Here is a 17,832-nt window from a genome sequence, read left to right as displayed (position 1 = left end):
ATGGAATCCAACTTATGGATTTACCATAAAAAAGATGATGATGATGATGATGAACTCTTGCTTGCAAATGTAGAGGCATTAAGGAATCAACTGAGGAAAACCGAGAGAAATCTACAAAATCTAGGGGAAGAGCTTTCCAGGTATGTGTTTATTTAAAAGTAAGAAGAGAACTAGGCCTTAAGTCAGGGACGGGCAAACTTTTTGGCTTGAGGGGCGCATCGGGTTTCGTAAATTGTATGGAGGGCTGGTTGGGGAGGGGGTCATGGCCTGGCCCCCACCTCCTATCTGCCCACCCTAGGACTCCTGCCCCATCCAACCCACCCTGTTCCCTGATGGCTCCTCTGGGACCCCTGCCCCATCCATACACCCCCGTTCCCTGTCCCCTGACCGTCCCCAGACCCCCGCCGCCCCATCCAACCCCTCCTCTCATTCCTGATGGCCCCCCCCGGGACCCCTTCCCCATCCAACCACCCCTTCTCCCTGTCCCCTGACTGCCTCCGGAACCCCTGCCCCTGACTGCCCCCTCATCCAACCCCCCCTCCTTCCTGACTGCCCCCCGGGACCCCTGCCCCCATTCAACCCCCTGTTCCCCCCCCGACCACCATCCACACCCCCGCCCCCTGACCACCACCCCGAACTCCCCTGCCCCCTTACTGCGCTGCCTGGAGCACCGGTGGCTGGTGGTGCTACAGTCGCGCCGCCCGGCTGGAGCCGGGCCACACCACCGCCACCTCAGCCTCCACCATGCAGCACAGAGGACCGGGTCAGGCCGGGCTCTGCAGCTGCGCTGCCCCAGGAGCTCACAGCTCCGCTGCCCAGAGCATTGCACTGGCGGCGGAGTGAGTGAGCTGAGGCTGTGGACAAGGGGGAACAGCAGGGGAGGAGCTTGGGGGCTGGGCAGGACGGTCCCACGGGCCGGATGTGGCCCGTGGGCCGTAGTTTGCCCACCCCTGCCTTAAGTCTTTCCAGTTGTTTAAATCTATATTATTCACTATATTATTATAACTCATTGTCTTTATTTGTGTTTTGTTTCTGGTATATTTGGTAAGAACACTACTGGAGGGGGGAATGCTTATTATTGTTTTGTTTTGTATCCTAGTACTAGTTCGAGTGAGCAATCTGTCCACAGCTCTCATTTCAATGAGTTTGTCGGACTAACACTGGAAGATCTTGTTGAGCCGAGTTGCACTGAATTTCAAAATTATTTCGCTTATAAGAGTGCTGGTAAAATGTCCCACCAGAGCAGGGATTCTCAAAGAAAATCCCAAACCAAGGTATTTATTTATTTATTTGTTGCAATGTTTGTTTTACACACTTGTGATTATGAACGTTTGACTTTATCCTTTCATTTGTAGGCTTCTCAGCTAATATATAGTAAGCACTGGGGAGTTAGGCATGGTAACACATTATTTCTATGATTTAAGTAAAATTGACCTACAAAGATGCATTGTTGATATACATATATTTTTTTACCTCAAGTCTTACCCAGTGTCCACTCCTTTTAATAAAAGTATGGAACAAGAAAATGAGCATCTTAGAGAGAAGCTGAACACGCTTCGAGATCAAAATGCATCTTTGACTTCCCAGAACCACTGTCTAATGAATAAAATTGAAACTATCAACTTTGAACTGACTCAGTCAAAAACAAGAGTAAGTATCGTAGAAAGATTACTTCTGAGGAAATTCTGCACCAAAAAATTAAAAATTGTGTATGATATTTTAAAATTCTGCAAATTTTATTTGTCAAATAAAAGTGGCTCCAGCATGGCAGTGGGGAGCACAGGCCACTGGCTGCACTGAGGTGGGAGATCACCCTGTACCCTCCACCTCCCCCAGTACAGGGACTCGGCAGTGAGGCTGCACCTGATACAGCACAAGGGCTGGACCTGCCCCAGAAACACCTTGGGGCTCTGTGCCAGGTGTGGGTGGGCAGTCTCAGCCCATCAGGATTCAAGTGTGGAGGGGCTTAGTGTGTGGGGGATCCAGGTGTGGGGTGAGAGGTTTCTATGCGGGGCAGTCTGGGTGCGGGTGGCTCAGTGGGAGATCTGGATGCACAGGGGCTCACTGGGAGGTTCCGGGTGCAGGGGCAATGGGACTCTGCAGGGGATCCAGGTGAAGGTGGTTGGGGCTCAGCTGGGGGGTCGGTGTGGAGAGATGGGGCTTGGTGTGGGGGGCTCTGTGGGAGGATCCGGATACTGGGGGAGTGTGGCTTGATAGGGTGGGGGTCCAGGTGCAGCTGGTTGGGGATCAGTCGAGTGGGGGTCTGGATGTGGAGGGTTTGTTAGAGGAGTCCAGGTGTAGGGGGGGTAGGGTTTGTCAGGATGAGGGTTCGATGGGTCTGCTTAAGGGGGGAGCCTCAGCTGCCTGCTGAGGAGATGCTGCATGCCGGGCTCCCACTTCCCCCCCCCATGATTCCCCTATCCCCTTTTCTTCTCCACCCCCCTGCCCTCGCTCCCATATTCCCTTCCTTCTGCCCTATTCCACCCTCTCTTCCTTCCCCACTGCCTCTCCCCCTCCCCCCAACCTCCATTCCCTCACTTCCTCCAGTCCCGCTTACCTGGCCCCACCGTGGGCACTCACTGTTGCACAGAAAACAGGGAGACGCCCAGCACGCAGAAGGGGAGCACGACTGGCACTAGGAACCAGGAGTTGGCGTTCAGCCGCAGAGTCTGGAGCGGAGAGGCATCCTCCTTCAGCTGGGCAGCTCTGCACTTGCAGAAATGGGGGGGGGGGCAGTGGCACACAACCCTGTGTGGGCCCCCCCATGTCTCCCCCCCCCAAAAAGACTGTGCCTATGGTTGTCCCCCATATCCCCCGCATGCGGCTTCCCGGCTGTTTTCTGCAGGGAAGCACAGGAATGGGGGGGGGGGGGTTGCGGATTTTCTGCAGGCACCTAGTCACGTAGAATCCCTCCAGGAGTAAAGGATGAATATGTGGTCTCTAGCAACACAAAATATCTTAGAAAAATAAATCCCTGGTAACTGTATTGTAGTTTTGAGTAGAATATGTCTGTTCACCTTGGATTAATCTATTTAAAATCTATAAATAATCATATTCTTATTCTTATTTTTAATTATTATTTATTTGTATAGTAGTAGCACCTAGGAATCCTAGTCATGTACCCATTGTTCTAAATGCTGTACAAACAGAACAAAATGATACTCTGCCCCTAAAAGCTTACAATCTAAGTATAGTAATAAAGATGCCCTGTAACCTATACAAGAAGTAACTTGGTAAATTTTTTAGCATTATACATAAATATATATTCAGTACATCTGCCTGAGATAAATTGGGCTCCTGTATACATATTAACAATGAGAACTGAAGAAGTCTGGTCTTATTTCCAAATAAAGAGCAATATGTCTGATATGTAGAGAAAGTGAAGATGAGTTATGAGGGCATATTGCAGACCATGGAGAGAGGTAGACTGTTAATATAATTTACACATATATTTTAAAAATACAGGTACTTGAATTAAAGAAATATTGTTTTGCTTGTTTTTAGTTTACACAGAATCTTACTAAAATCTTTGCAAACTACAGCACTGCAGGAATAGCGTGAAACGCAGTTACTGAGAAGTAAGCCACTCTATTGTGTGCATGTTGTTCTGCAGAATAAAGATTATAGTATATTATAATTTGCAACAGTGTTTCTCAGACTCCATCCAGAGGACAAGTGATGTTGGAGAAAAAACAAAGAAGAGATGACAGCTAGTGGGGGTGAGAGGGCAAAGAACAAACTCCCGTACAAGCCAGAAAAATGAGTAAAAATGGAGGAATATTAATTTTTGGAGGAAAAAATTGAGACAACTGTAAACAAATTCTTTTTTAACATACCAAAACAGAGTGGAATGATACCTATGACACTGGCAATGTGCCAACCCAAAGGGAAAGCTTGAAGTCAGTGAATGTGGTGTGGAAATGTCCTGGCAATTTCTACAGCAGGGTTAGGCAGACAAGGTCATTCAATTATGCAACAGACCTTTTGGCACAATTCATTTTACGGTATGTTTGCAAATTTTAATGAAGTCCCAAATATGTTTATATTTCAGATCTCTTTTCTTGAATCAGCTCTAGGTACCCATTCAGTCAGTATTCCTATGTTAGAAGAACAGATTGCAAATTTGGAAGCAGAAGTTGCAGCTCAAGATAAAGTCCTGAGGTAATAAATGTACTTTTCCCCTCCCTTATAAACCTTTTGGTCTACTTGTTTAATTCACAGTTTTTCCCAGGAACGGGAAATATGGATTGCTTCCAAATATAGTGCTTTTCATTAGAACTATTACGAAGTTTTGAAATCTATCCTTGAGAAGTTGCCGATTATGTGTGTTATATTGGTGTTTTATATTAGTGTATGTAAGATATGATGATAATGTGTTCTAAGAATTTAAAGTAATTGATGAAGATTTGGTAAAATAAACAAACTAAAGAATTCTAAAATAAATAACTAGTTTATAACATGGGGTAAACATAAATGATTATATATACATTGCAGAAATATAGACATTTGTACCCATTGTACAACGAGCAAACTTTTTGTCTTCTCAAATATATCCACTTACTACACTAGAATCAATCATGGCTGTCCAAATAAAGCTTACCCCCAAAAGTTGTCTGTCACTAAAGCTGACAGCCATACACCAGTCCACACGTTGACTTACATGCTTCATTTGCTTAGTTATACTGTAAGAGCTTTATCTCCCCACCGAAACAGAATTATCATTGTCTGTGTAAGTAGCATTTGATTTAGCCCTTTTGGACACACGTGTAATCTTCAAGACCATAGAATACTTTAAAAAACAAACAAAATTTCTCCTGGCAAACAAATACAAAAAGTACTCCACTTTTGCAATAATATTTTCATCTTGTCATCCACGTGAAACAGACCTGCTTAAGCAGAGAGATACACAGCTGCTGCATGCCCTGTTATGGAAGCAAGTTGAAACGCTTTCTTCGCAAATATATTTTACATTAGTTAAAAAGACCCACAGATATGTAAAACAATGTAATGATTCATGATAGAGCACTAAGATCTCCTTTGCACTTAGGGTGGCAGGAATAGCACAAGAATACACTCAGTCCTCTGTCCCCTGCATTGCTAAGGATAAAACAGATATTCCACTGGTCACTACTATGTACCTCTATAATGATTATATACAAATGAAGGCAGTGTCTTATAAATAGATTTGGAAGGATCCGATTTTTATCGATAAATGTTGGTAAACATCAGTTTCACTATACACACACAAACTACCAAAAAATATTTCCATAGATGATGATTGAAATTTACTGATAGGCAAAGTAAGAAAAATGTTGCTTGAGAACTTAGAGTCAAAATCCAGTGATTTAGACATTTGAATTAGGCTTGTTAGAAATGGACTAGCAAATGAATAGTAAAAACAGGTATGATTTGTTGAGTTAAGGATATTTGACATGTGACGTTGACAGTTTGTGTGTTTAATGGTTTATAAAACTTTAACTTTTGAATCTCAATGTCTTCTGTCGTTAAATAATTGTCTGACCTCCTCCACGTAATTTTCTGCAACTGTGAAAATTTAAATAAATAAAAATTTAAGAAAGTGCTTAAATATTTATATTATCCCTAAAAATTATAATCAAATATTGAATTCTGCCAAGCCTGCTTATAAATTCTGACTCTGAATTTTGTGTAAGGTGACTTTCCTGATTATTATTTTATTATATATTTCTATTGTGGTGGCACCCAGAGTCCTGGACCAGGGTAGGGCCCCACTGTGCTGGATAGTACAAACAGATAGCAAACAAAAATTCCTACCTCATATTGATTAAAATGTCAATACACAGTTTAATAAGGATGAAAATAGGCAAAACTTGCTTTACAAAATAAGTAACTTTATTAATTTTAATATCTTTAATTGGTTTAGTCCTTATTGTATTAGCTCAAATACAGGATTGTCTCTTTCTTTGGATAGAGGCTGGCAAAATGATTTCCCATATATCAGACTAGCTAGTCCTCCTATTGAACTTCATATATGGAAAAGAAAAAAAATGCTATTTGATATCTATCCACCAAACCAAATGCTTCTGATATAAAAGCTCCCTGCTAATTTAAAAAAAAGTTGTGGTCTAATAATTCTTAATTTCTTTTTCTAGAGATGCAGAAGATAAATTAGAGCAAAGCCAGAAAATGGTGGTAGAAAAAGAACACGTTTTGCAAAGGTTTAAAGAAGAATATAAAAAATTGAAAACGGATTTAATTGAACGAAGCAAGCAAGGGAAGAGGTGATTATATAATTAAAAACAAACCTTTTTTAGTAGAAAATATTTTACTAATGAGTGACAGAGTCCTGTGACACTTTATAGACTAACAGAAGTATTGGAGCATGCGTCTGACCAAGTGGGCATTCACCCACGAAAGCTCATGCTCCAATACTTCTGTTAGGGTACGTCTATACTACCCGTCTCGTCTAGACGCGATAAATCGATCCCTGAATTGATGCCTGTACTCCACCTCGGCAGGAGGAGTAAGTGGAGTTGACGGGGGAGCCGCAGCAGTCGACTCGCTGCCATGAGGACGGCCAGGTAAGTCGAACTAAGATACTTTGACTTCAGCAACGCGAATAGCGTTGCAGAAGTTGCGTATCTTAGTTCGACCCTCCCCCCGCTAGTGTAGCCCAGGCCTTAGTCTATAAGGTGCCACAGGACTCTTTGTCGCTTTTTACAGATCTAGACTAACATGGCTACCCTCTGATACTTTACTAATGAATAAATATCTCTCTCCCATTATTGAATATTATTTTGTGCCACCGAGTTGTCTTTTCTTTATGGGTGTATTGTAAAAGAAAAAGGGAGGAAAATCAAGTTTGTTTAAAGGTGACCTGCAAGATTTTTTTTTTTTTTTTTAAATTGGAGCAGTTTCCTTTTTTATTTATTTATTTATTTATTTATTTATTTATTTATTTTTGATCCTGGCAATATCCAATGATCCCTGTTCCAGTATCACACATTAAAATACACCTTTATTTGGCTGTGATAGGTTAGCTAAATAAACCTTTTTTTCCCCCCTGTACATATAAAAAAAAAAAATCCTGACGATGCAATGCTAAGGTTGAGATTTGAAATGCATGTTCAAAGTCTTTTTTTGCTACAATAATATTAACTCATCCACTGCACTTCTATGGAAGCATAAATGTAAAAACATAGGCCCTGAGCTTGCAGAGACTTATGCATCTGCTTAACTTTACACACTCAGAGTAGTCCCAGTGAAGTCATTAGGACTACTCACAATGCATAAAGTTATTTACATATGTAAATCTTTGCCAGATTGGGATCATAAAGAGTAATCAAAAATACCACTTAAGTGTAATGTGACAGTCAGTCTTGCTGTGGGTATAATATCTTTTGAATTTCCAGAGGTTTGGAAGCATCTCTCAGGCTTAACAGTGCAGTAATAGTATTTTGGTTTTTAAAGACAAAAGAGAGGAAGAAATAAAACAGGTAGGCACTAATCTGTTTATATAATTGCACGTTCACAATCAAAGATGTATTTGAATTTAATGTAGTGGATGCCAGCTGGACCCAGGAGAGGGCTTGAGAGGGTTCAGCAGTGATTTTGCTTTTAAATTCATAGCCTTATTATTGCTTGGATGTAGCCTATTTTAAAAAAAAAAAGGCACATCTGCAAATATTTTAAATATGAAGCAGTAATTCATATGATTAAATAAAATGGACTTAACTTAAAAGTTGTATCTAAAACAACTGGAAAGTTGAAAGGCAGGTCAGTTACCCTATGCTATTAATTTATTCTTTGTATTTCAAGTTTGCGTAATTTGGGGAGATAGTTATACCACATTTGTTCTGTATTTAAAAATATGGCACTTTTTTGTAGAGCTGAACAGCAAAGAAATGAGGCTCTGTTTAATGCTGAAGAGCTGACGAAAGCTTTTAAAAAATACAGAGAGAAAATAACTGAAAAACTTGAAAAGGTAAGACTTGATTATCTATAGTTTTTGGCCACACAATTAGGATTTAAAATGGAAACTGGAATCCATTTGGTCATATCTAAATGCTAAATGTCAACAGTCTTGGTTCTATTATATTAGAAATGGGGTAGAAGGAAGCTACTGTACCTTATTTTTACTTATTCACACACTTCAGAAATGTTGGCTAAAACATATTTGTAGCCAGCCCCACATTCGAAGTGTTAGCAGAAGAAATCTTTATTTATATTTTTTTAATCACAAAGGCTTCTTAAGTGAATTTGCTGCATCACTGTACCCATGGTAGAGACAGATGATTAGAATAGATATTCTGTGCCATGACTACAATGGGAAAACAACTCTCATAAGCAGCATTAACAGTATATAGGGAGGTTTGGGAAAAAATTAAGTATTGTTGCCTCTTTTGACCCAAGTGACTAGCAAAGTTTGGGGCCCTGTGGATTGTTCCAGTTGGGTGGAGAAATTGACAATGGTCTGGTGCCTTTGATGTAATCTTGTTTATTTACAAAGAATGTCCAAAGTCCTGTTTCTCTCAACACCGGAGGAACAAAATAAATGAGATGGCTTCTTTGCTCATAGCACCAGACTCTTTCAGACAGCTTGTTCAGGCTGTCTGTGTCTGGATTTCTTTCTGCTTCTCTCTGTGGTCCTTCAGTTTGACGTGTGTGTGTCTCCCTTCCCCCCACCTATCCCCTTAGTCAGAGACTATATGGAGCCCTTCATTCACTACGTTCGCTTACTGTGTGGGCTCACGTACCCCCTTTGTCTTAGTTGGAGCTTCATAGCTGTCTTTCACAGGTATCTTAAATGAGGGGTGGCTGTCACAACAATTTAGATGAGGTTTAAACCATCAGCAACCGTATCCTACAAATATATTATCACACAAAACTCATCTTTTCTCCTTTTAGCTATAAAATAAGTTCTGAACTCTTGCAATCAAGCTTTTTCTTTTTGTTTCAAGAATATACTTTGAAAATTCTAAGGAGATCAGTGCAAAATTAGGATGAAGGGAAACCTAGGCTTGACTAATCCATCCCATGCCTCCAACAGGAATACCTACTTATTCATTATATAGCTTCCATAGATAGATTATATGTCCACGGTGTGTTTTAAATTAAAAAATAGTAAGTATGGCCATCTTGCTAGGTAGTCTATTCCTCATGTGGTATCTGCTGGCTGAAAACCCCTTTTATCTGACATGTAAACAAAACTATCTTATTCACGTTCCCTCCATTCTCGTAGCTGGGAGTACTAAATTAGGGTAGCCACTTTTTAGTCCCTCCTGGTTGTCTATAAATCATCCAGAGGAACCCATGCCGGGAGCAAAGTTGGGGAGAAATTGAGCAAGCACTGTTTTTCCCAGTTTTATTTTTCACAGCTATTACGGTGTAAGTCTGTAACTTTTTCTCTTGGGTAGGAAAAAGAGTCAAGGAATCACATAAGCCTTCAGCAGTTGCCCCGGAAGGTGAATTTGCCACTGGTTAAGCTTCTTTGGTCATGGAGATTGGCAAGACTGTACTGCATACCTTGACATCACTGCTGACCAAAAGTAGGCCCTAAAATACCAAAGAGATTCTTACTTTTTATTCTTGTTAACTAAAGAAAAAGCTTTTTCCCTGCTCTCCCATGCCTCAGAACAGCAGTCAGTATGGTTACCTTTCTGTGTACTATAAAGGAAGTGAGATAGTAGCAATCTTTGCAATATAAAGCAACTTAATTTGTTTATTCTTTGTCAGAATACTCTTTGACTATTTGCAGCTTAAATAATTGTTTTCATCATTATACAACAACGTGTTTTTAAGGTTCAAGCTGAAGAAGAAACTTTAGAGAAAAATCTAATTAATTGTGTAAAAGAAAAAGAAAAGTTGCATGAAAAATGTGTTGCCTATAGAAATGAACTTGAAATCACAAAGGAACAATTAAGGTAAAAGTGTTTTTTTCTTTTTTTTTTTTTTTAATTTATATATCTTTGTTCCTGGATTTCTCTATCTTCAGAATAGTTACAGTGGCATTGGCATATCTCTCAGCACCCTGACAACATTTCAGCCTTTTACTGGAGGGACCAATCCTAAGAACGAGAGGATAATTTAGTCTCCATGTTGTTTTAGTCCTTAGTTTCTCTGCTTTTGACACTGAGAAAAGGCTACTAAGAAGTTAGTCTCTTTTAGACTCCCAGATGAACCAAGATAATTAATCAATTTTTGTGGGGGCTGCCTTTCTGCCAGTATATCTGATAGCCAAAGTCCTACCAAAACTCCAACCTCCTAGAGTTTTTGTTGAACTAGCCTTTAGATTGTATATATTTGTTTGTTTGTTTGTTTTTGTAGACAATTAAAGGATGAGAACCGTAGTGCAAAAGAAGAGATGAGGAGTCTAGAGGCAAAAAACACTGAAGTTGTGTCACAGCTAACACAGTCTGAACAGAAGATCCTGAAGCTTGAGAGTGAACTTAATGACAAAGTAGTAGTACTTAAAGAGAAAAATGCCCTAGTAAGTGAAAATGCAGAGCTAAAAGCACTTATTGCACAGCAAAACGATCGCCTAAAATTATGTCATCAAGAAATTGAGGATTCAAGAGAAGAACTGAGCACCTTGGAAACTATTATCTCCCAGTTGTCGCTAGGTACATCTAAAGAGGTACAATAATTGATACATCATAATAAATTTCGCACCTTGTAGAATCCTAACCAGGTACTATCTGTAAATGTTTCTTAGCTTATTAGTATATGGGTCTGTCTCATCTTATGCGGGGGTTCCGTTCCGCGGTTAGCACGTAAAGCGAAAACCGCGTATAGCCAAAACCCCATTGAGTTCAATGGCAGGCGGAATTGCCCGCACTACAGGTACAGTATTAAAATTGTTATTTTTCTTTTTTGTTTTGTTTTTGTTTTTGCCGACCGCGTAAAGCTGAAATCGCGCATGTTAAATGCGCGTAAGATGCGACAGACCTGTACTGTTTTTGCTGCTTCCAAAATGCACTGATGAAGATACAGTAATGTTTAATTAAACATTTTACTTTATCTGAATCAAGAATGTGTGTGTGTGTGTGTGTGTGTGTGTGTGTGTGTGTGAACTCTCAAGAATGTAAAAACTGCAGTACTGGAGCAGATTAATAAATGTTCATCTAATTTTGTACCCTGCCTCCCTCTGTGGCCTTCATTGATTCTTCAGAGGCAGACTTACTTTCCAAAACACCACTAAGTAATATAGTGTGATACTGGGGCTCCTGTCTGTTGAACAGCGTGAGGTTTACCAGATGGTGAAGGTACAACCACTGTAATAGTCTCAGCAGGGGGCATGGAGCAGTGAGAGCAAGGGAGAGACTTGCTGACAGAGCTTGTAGCTACATTTTCTGAATGGCAAACTTCTGGTGTCTGTGCCTTGTCATGGCGGGACAGCTTGCGTGCTCTAACAATCCTCCGCATATGTGTCGGGAGGGACTTTTTGCTCTTGGTAGGTTCAACCATGCTGGATTGGTCTGTGGGGGAGGAGCCAGACAAAACAGACATCCTGGTCCTCCGGGTTGGGTGTTAGGCACAGGGCTAACAACCCTGTCCCGCAAAAAAACAAAATGTTATGGAAATAGCGATGGAGAAATTGAATATTACTGTGTATGATGGCCTTCAGGAATCAATGACCCGTATGACTACCGGTGGTGAAAGCCAAAAGGAAGCCACTGGCACGAAGACTGAAGTGCTCAACACCAAAACAAAAACCAAACTTGATTTTTGGAACTTACGGACAATGTATGAAATAGGGAAGCTAGCTCAGGTCACCGCAGAGATGAGATGCTACAGCTTACGCATTTTGGGTGTCAGCGAGAGCAGACGGATGGGATCAGGAAGATTAACAACAGCCTCGGGAGAAACTTTGCTGTATTCTGGATGGGATGATGGACAACACCATGGGAGAGTAGCATTCCCTGCTTGAATGGAAGTCCATCAGCAGCAGACTTATGAGAGCCAGACTGAAAGGGAAACACAATAATATATCCCTGATTCAGTGCTATGCTCCGACAAATGACAGTGATGAAGAAGCAAAGGACAAATTCTAACTTGCATTACAGGTGGAGTTAGAGAGAGTACCACGCCATGACCTAACTATCGTCAAGGGAGACCTGAATGCCGAGGTCGGTAAGGACAACACAAACAACGACAGAGCAATGGGAAGACATGGGTATGACACCATGAATGGAAACGGAGAGAGGCTTGTTGATTTCTGTAATATGAATAACCTAGACATCAGCGAAACTCATTTCAACATCGTGAAATTCACAAGCTGACATGGTGTTCTCCAAATGGCAGAGATAAGAACCAGATTGACCATATGATGATAAATGGTGACACTCACTGACAGATGTGAAAGTGAGAAGGGGTGCAGATGTTGGCAGTGACCACCACCTTGTGATAGCCTCCATCAAGCCAAAACTGAGAAGTGTGGGTCCACCAAACAAGGGACATAAATGTTATGACATTGACAAGTTAAAGTCCTCTGAAACGCAGAAAGCCTTCATTCTGCAGTTAAACAACAGGTTTCAGGCACTTGTAGACCTTGATGAAAAGGAGGGGAATACAGATGAGATGATCAACAAGAAGTGGGATAAAGTAACAGCAATTTATAAACAGAACAGTGAAGCCTATCTAGGCTACAGGCAGAAGGAAGGAGTGGATTACACCCAGCACGTGGAATGCCATAGAAACCAGACGAGCCCTGAAGAAAAAGGTTTTTAGACACAAAATCCCAGAAGCTAAAGGACAGATACCGCGAGCAGTTTAGCAGGGCACACTGGGAGGTCAAATGCCTTGTGAGAGCAGACAAACGGCATTATATTGATAATCTGGCAACACAAGCAGAGGATGCAGCTGCTTGTGGTGAACAAGGAACTGTCTATAAATGATGTGGCTTATTAGAGGTAAATGGCAGACACCACCAAACACTCTCTTCAGGGACAAACAAGGCCACATACTAACAACAGAAAAAGAACTAGAAATGCACTGGACTGAGCATTTAAAAGAATTGCTGAACAGGGAGCCACCTAAAGAGGAAGCAGACATCCGAGGCAGAAGAAGATCTTGATATCCGCACAGACACCCCAACTAAGCAAATGATCATTCAAGCCATCAAATCCTTAAAAAATGAGAGCGCTCCTGGCAAGGGTAACTTGAATGCAGAATTGTTCAAGGTAAATCCTGAGTTAGCAGCATCTATCCTGGCCCCTCTATTTACATCAGTCTGGGAAAGGGAAAAAGTGTCGGATAAGTGGACCAATAGGGTTATAGTGAAGACACCAAAGAAAGGAACGATCAGTGATTGTAATAACTGGCGTGGTATCACATTTTTATCTGTGCCAAGCAAAGTATTGTGTAAGATCATAGTCCAGCATATATCAGAGGCAGTTGATAGCGTTCTCAGAAAAGAGCAAGCTAGTTTTCAGAAAGGATGTGGATGCACAGACCAGATCTTCACTCTATGAAAAATAATTGAACAATGCTTAGAATGGCAACGGCAACTCTGCATACATTTCATTGACTTTGAGAAGGCTTTCAATAGCATTCACAGGACCAGCCTATGGTGCATTCTGCAGGCATATGGAATCCCTCTCCATATAATCAACATAATTAAAAGCTTTTATTTCAATTTTACATGTGTTGATCACAGTGAGCTCAGTTTTGAAGTCAAAACAGGAGTATGTCAGGGGTGTGTCATGTCTGCAATCCTTCTCAATATTGCCGTCGACTGGGTAATGCAGCGTACAACAGAAGCCGTGCCAAGAGGCATTAAATGGATACCCTTCTAATCCCTTGAAGACCTGGACTTCGCAGATGATCTCGCTCTCCGATCACATACCCAACACCATATACAAGAAAAAACAACTCGACTCAGCGCATTCAAACAGCAAATTGGACTGAGAATCAACCGCAATAAGACAGATATTATGACCTTTAATATTGCCTCACCATCACCAATATGGACAGAGAATTATGTTCTCACCAATTTAGAAACATTCACATACTTGGGCAGCGCCATCAGCCAGGATGGTGGAACAAGCCAGGACATCCGGAACAAAATCAGTAAAGCCAGGAACATCTTCAGGAGCTTAAATACAGTCTGGAAATCATCAAAATACAACACCAAAATCAAACTCAAGATTTATCACAGCTGCGTACTTTCAACATTACTTTATAGTGCAGAATGCTGGGGAATGAGACAGTATGACATGTCCAGAGTCCTCCATATCTTTTGGTCGAGAACAATCTCAAACCAGGATCTATTGACACAGTGCAGCCAAAAGGATCTGAGCACTATCATTTCCAGGAGGCGTTGGGGATGGATTGGCCATGTGCTGCAGATGGAAACTGGTTCTATCACCAGAGTAGCAATAAGATGGACACCTGAAGGCAAGTGAAAACTAGGTTGCCCGAAAACAACATGGTGAAGAGCCGTGGAAGCTGAGCTGAAAAACCTGGGGCACAGCTGGTGAATCATTGAAAGACTTGCCAGAAACACACAGGATTGGAGGAGCTTTGTCGCTGCCCTAAACGCCAGAGGCATAATGGGAACATGATGATGATGAAACTTCATATGGGTCACCATATGAAGTCCATCAAACTGGGACTTGCATTTGTGAACTTTATCGGGTCTGCAAGAAATTTGGTGGGTAGAGCATGGATGGGAAGGAGTCACAAAGAAATCCAAGATCAGGTGCTGTATGGAGGGTAACTTTGATGAGCAGAGCTAGGGAGGTGGACTGGGTAGCAGGGCCAGAGAGGTAGCATTGGAGAGCAGGAGTACATGGTGGATGTTGATCTCTCCATCTGCTTTTCGTTCCATAAATGTACAGGGTTATTAGGAAAGTTGAATAACACTGTTTGTAATTTTTGAAGCTCCAAAGTGGGCTCTCAGAAATGTTGTAATCATGCCAATTTCAAACTGAGTGGATTTTAATCGATTTCCCCCCCCCTTCCCTGCCCCCCCCCCCCAGGAAAGTTAGTAATTATTTTATCCAAATAATTTAATAGAAAATTCTGATGTCCTCTCAACTGTAATTGAAAAATTGGGAGATGAAATTCACTCATTGAAATAAAGCAGAATTAACGTTCCTTTAAGTGAAAAGTTCAAAACAAGCTGGCAGGAGAGAGATCACTGGATCATTACCTGTTAGGTTCACTCCCTCTGGGGCACCCGGCATTGGCCACTGTCGGTAGACAGGATACTGGGCTAGATGGACCTTTGGTCTGACCCAATACGGCTGTTCTTATGTTCTTAGGCTCAGCTTTGGAGTCATTACTGATACTTCATAAGTGTGATATTTAATGGCTAAAATTTTCAAATTTGAGTGTCTAAATTTAAATTTAGGCATCTAAAAGTATATGACCTGAGTTTCAAGGTGCCCATTGCCCACAGCTCCATTTGATGGGACCTCTGATGCTTACCCCCTCCAAACGTCACTTTTTTTTTTTTTTAGGACTGTATATATAGGTACCCACTCAGGCCAGGATGTTCAAATCTTTGTGCCTTGAAAAACATTCTGCTTGTACAGTATGTGAATTTATCATAGAAAAAGTTGATATTTTCATTAGTTCTTTTTTCTTAACTTGCAGTTTAAATTGCATCCCTCGAAACGTCAGATGGCCAGTTCCTCTGCAAAGGAAGCTATGTATGCCTCTTGTTGCGAATCAAACAAATCCCTGATTGCAGACTTAAGGTATATTTTTAAGGGTCCTGAACTCTAGCAAGACTTTAGAATAGTATTTAGGAGGTATTGCTACTGGCAAAGAGAGAAAAATACTTTCCCGTAACATTTTATATCTTTTTCTTTGTGCTAGAATCAAACTGGCAATGAAAGAAGCAGAAATTCAAAAGCTTCAGGCAAACCTAACTGTCAGTAAAGTAGCTCAACATCTTTCTAATGATTATGAGGGACAAGAAAGTGGCAGATTACATGGCCTAGAAACAGAACCTGTAAAATTGATTGGAAATCAAACAGGTGAGCATGGTGAAAAATAGTGCACTTAAAAACTATAAAATGCTTTCTGACATAGTCATTTAAAAATGACTGCAGAATGCGAATTAACATTTTTGTGGGTTTTAATTTTGCTATTTTAATATTTTCTGTAATAAGATAACAGATGTCCTTATGGAGAGCAAGGGTTTAGCTACTTTGGTATTTATCATAGTCTTGAGTCTCAATGTGCATTTTAATTTTTATGTACACCTCTACCCCGATATAACGCGACCCGATATAACACGAATTCGGATATAACGCGGTAAAGCAGCGCTCGGGGCAGGGTTGCGCGCTCCGGCGGGTCAGCGTGTCTGGCTGAGCAGCGTGTTAAGGGTGGGAGGGAGGCGGGTGGGCAAGCGGGGTGAGGAGGCGAATAGGGAGGTGAGCGGCAGACAGGAGGGGGGTGAGGTGGCAGGTGGGTGGGAAGATGGCGAGCAGGAGAGCGGCTGTTGGGCGGATGTGGGGAGGCGCACTGGACAGATGGTGAGACTAGCAGGGAGGCGAGCGGCGGGCAGGCGGGCGGGTAGGTGGGGTGAGGAGGCAAGTGGCAGCCGGGCAGGTGGGAGCGCTGGGCGGACGGTGAGGAGACTAGCGGGGAGGCTGATTTGTCCCGGGTCCCGCACCCCTCTAGGGACAGCTCCAACATGCTGCTTTGAGCGGCGTGTTAAGGGTGCCGGGCCAGGGCCGAGGGGTTGGATAAGGGGCAGAGGGTCTCGGGGTGTGGTCAGGGGACAAGGAGCCTTCCCTACCAGATCTAACGCGGTTTCACCTATAACGTGGTAAGATATTTTTGGCTCCCGAGGACCGTGTTATATCGGGGTAGAGGTGTATTTATTTATTTATTTATTTTAATGGGCTCTCCATGGCTTGCCCTGGCCCCAGACTCAAAATATGTTAAAAATGGAAAACTGAGGTTTCTCCCTTTTCTGGTATGATGAGGTCTCCAGTTATTCATTTTTTCCTTTGTTCTTTTTCTACCGTCATTAGGGCACTTCAGTGCTAGAAAAGTAGGGTTGTAGATTTCTGATTGCCCTCAGTGCTGCACAATAAAGTGACTTCAGGTGTACATTCATAGCAGTGCATTTTGTGCTTTTTCTCCCAAAGCCTAAATGTAACCTCCACAACAGGCATTGACTTCTGAGGGCAAATTTTTCTGAGGTTACTTTTGAGCCCTGGGGCTCATGTGGTAGCTTAATATGCTGCTGTCAAACTACTCCTTGTCTTCATCAGGCATGTCTTTTTACAACTTGATTATCTCTAATTTTAATTGTCATCTATAAATAAAACTTTTTTTAAAAAAGAAGAAAGAAAATGTCAACAATTGGAGCTCATCAGTAAACAGTTTGAAAAGGAGCGTCGAAGATTCACAAGAGAGAGAGAAGAGTTCCGTGCTAAGCTGTCAAAAGCAGAAGAGGAGAATTCTTCTTTAAAGACCAGCATGGCCCAGAGAGCCAGTCAATTTCAAATTATACAGGAAGAACTACTGGAGAAGGCTGCAAAAACTACTAACTTAGAGCGAGAAGTAAGTTGTTAAGAGGGCTGAAAAGTGTATAATCTTTGATCATGAATTAAATGCAATAGTTGACACAATTCCCCTTTTTCGAAAACTTTCGTTGCCATGTTTGTTTTCTGATGCAAGACTATTAGGAGAGAATATGAATTAGTAAATTTATTGGGGGTCCAGGAAAATCTGAAGGTAAAACTCAGACCGTAATATGTTAATAACATCAGAAATCCCAGGTTATAAAGCTGCTGTGTAAATTGCTGCTATTTAGATTGTCAGTGTGTGCCCTCTTGTGGTAGGGGGGTGTGTGTGTGTGTGTGTGTGTGTGTGTGTGTGTGTGTGTGT

At 41.7% G+C, this 17,832-nt stretch overlaps 1 protein-coding gene across 4 annotated transcripts in view; it reads left to right on the top strand.

Annotated features, from left to right (window-relative positions):
- LOC112105199 (coiled-coil domain-containing protein 18) overlaps positions 1-17,832 on the top strand; it is a 64,069-nt gene continuing 46,237 nt past the window's right edge. Inside the window, exons 1-11 of one of the 4 annotated variants that reach the window (XM_029912411.1) lie at positions 1-140; positions 1,100-1,274; positions 1,480-1,650; positions 4,052-4,161; positions 6,132-6,260; positions 7,867-7,963; positions 9,781-9,902; positions 10,306-10,468; positions 15,580-15,683; positions 15,805-15,965; positions 17,285-17,505. In XM_029912411.1, coding sequence (XP_029768271.1) covers positions 1-140; positions 1,100-1,274; positions 1,480-1,650; positions 4,052-4,161; positions 6,132-6,260; positions 7,867-7,963; positions 9,781-9,902; positions 10,306-10,468; positions 15,580-15,683; positions 15,805-15,965; positions 17,285-17,505 — 1,593 coding nt within the window. Of the gene's footprint in view, positions 141-1,099; positions 1,275-1,479; positions 1,651-4,051; positions 4,162-6,131; positions 6,261-7,866; positions 7,964-9,780; positions 9,903-10,305; positions 10,616-15,579; positions 15,684-15,804; positions 15,966-17,284; positions 17,506-17,832 lie in introns of those variants that run through there. The other 3 variants (XM_029912410.1, XM_026655805.1, XM_026655806.1) reach the window with 3 other exon arrangements.

The sequence above is a fragment of the Terrapene carolina genome, unplaced genomic scaffold (assembly GCF_002925995.2).
Source record: "Terrapene carolina triunguis isolate 2854851 unplaced genomic scaffold, T_m_triunguis-2.0 Scaffold211, whole genome shotgun sequence".
Classification (NCBI taxonomy): domain Eukaryota; kingdom Metazoa; phylum Chordata; order Testudines; family Emydidae; genus Terrapene; species Terrapene triunguis.
This window is presented reverse-complemented; position numbering and strand designations above follow the sequence as displayed.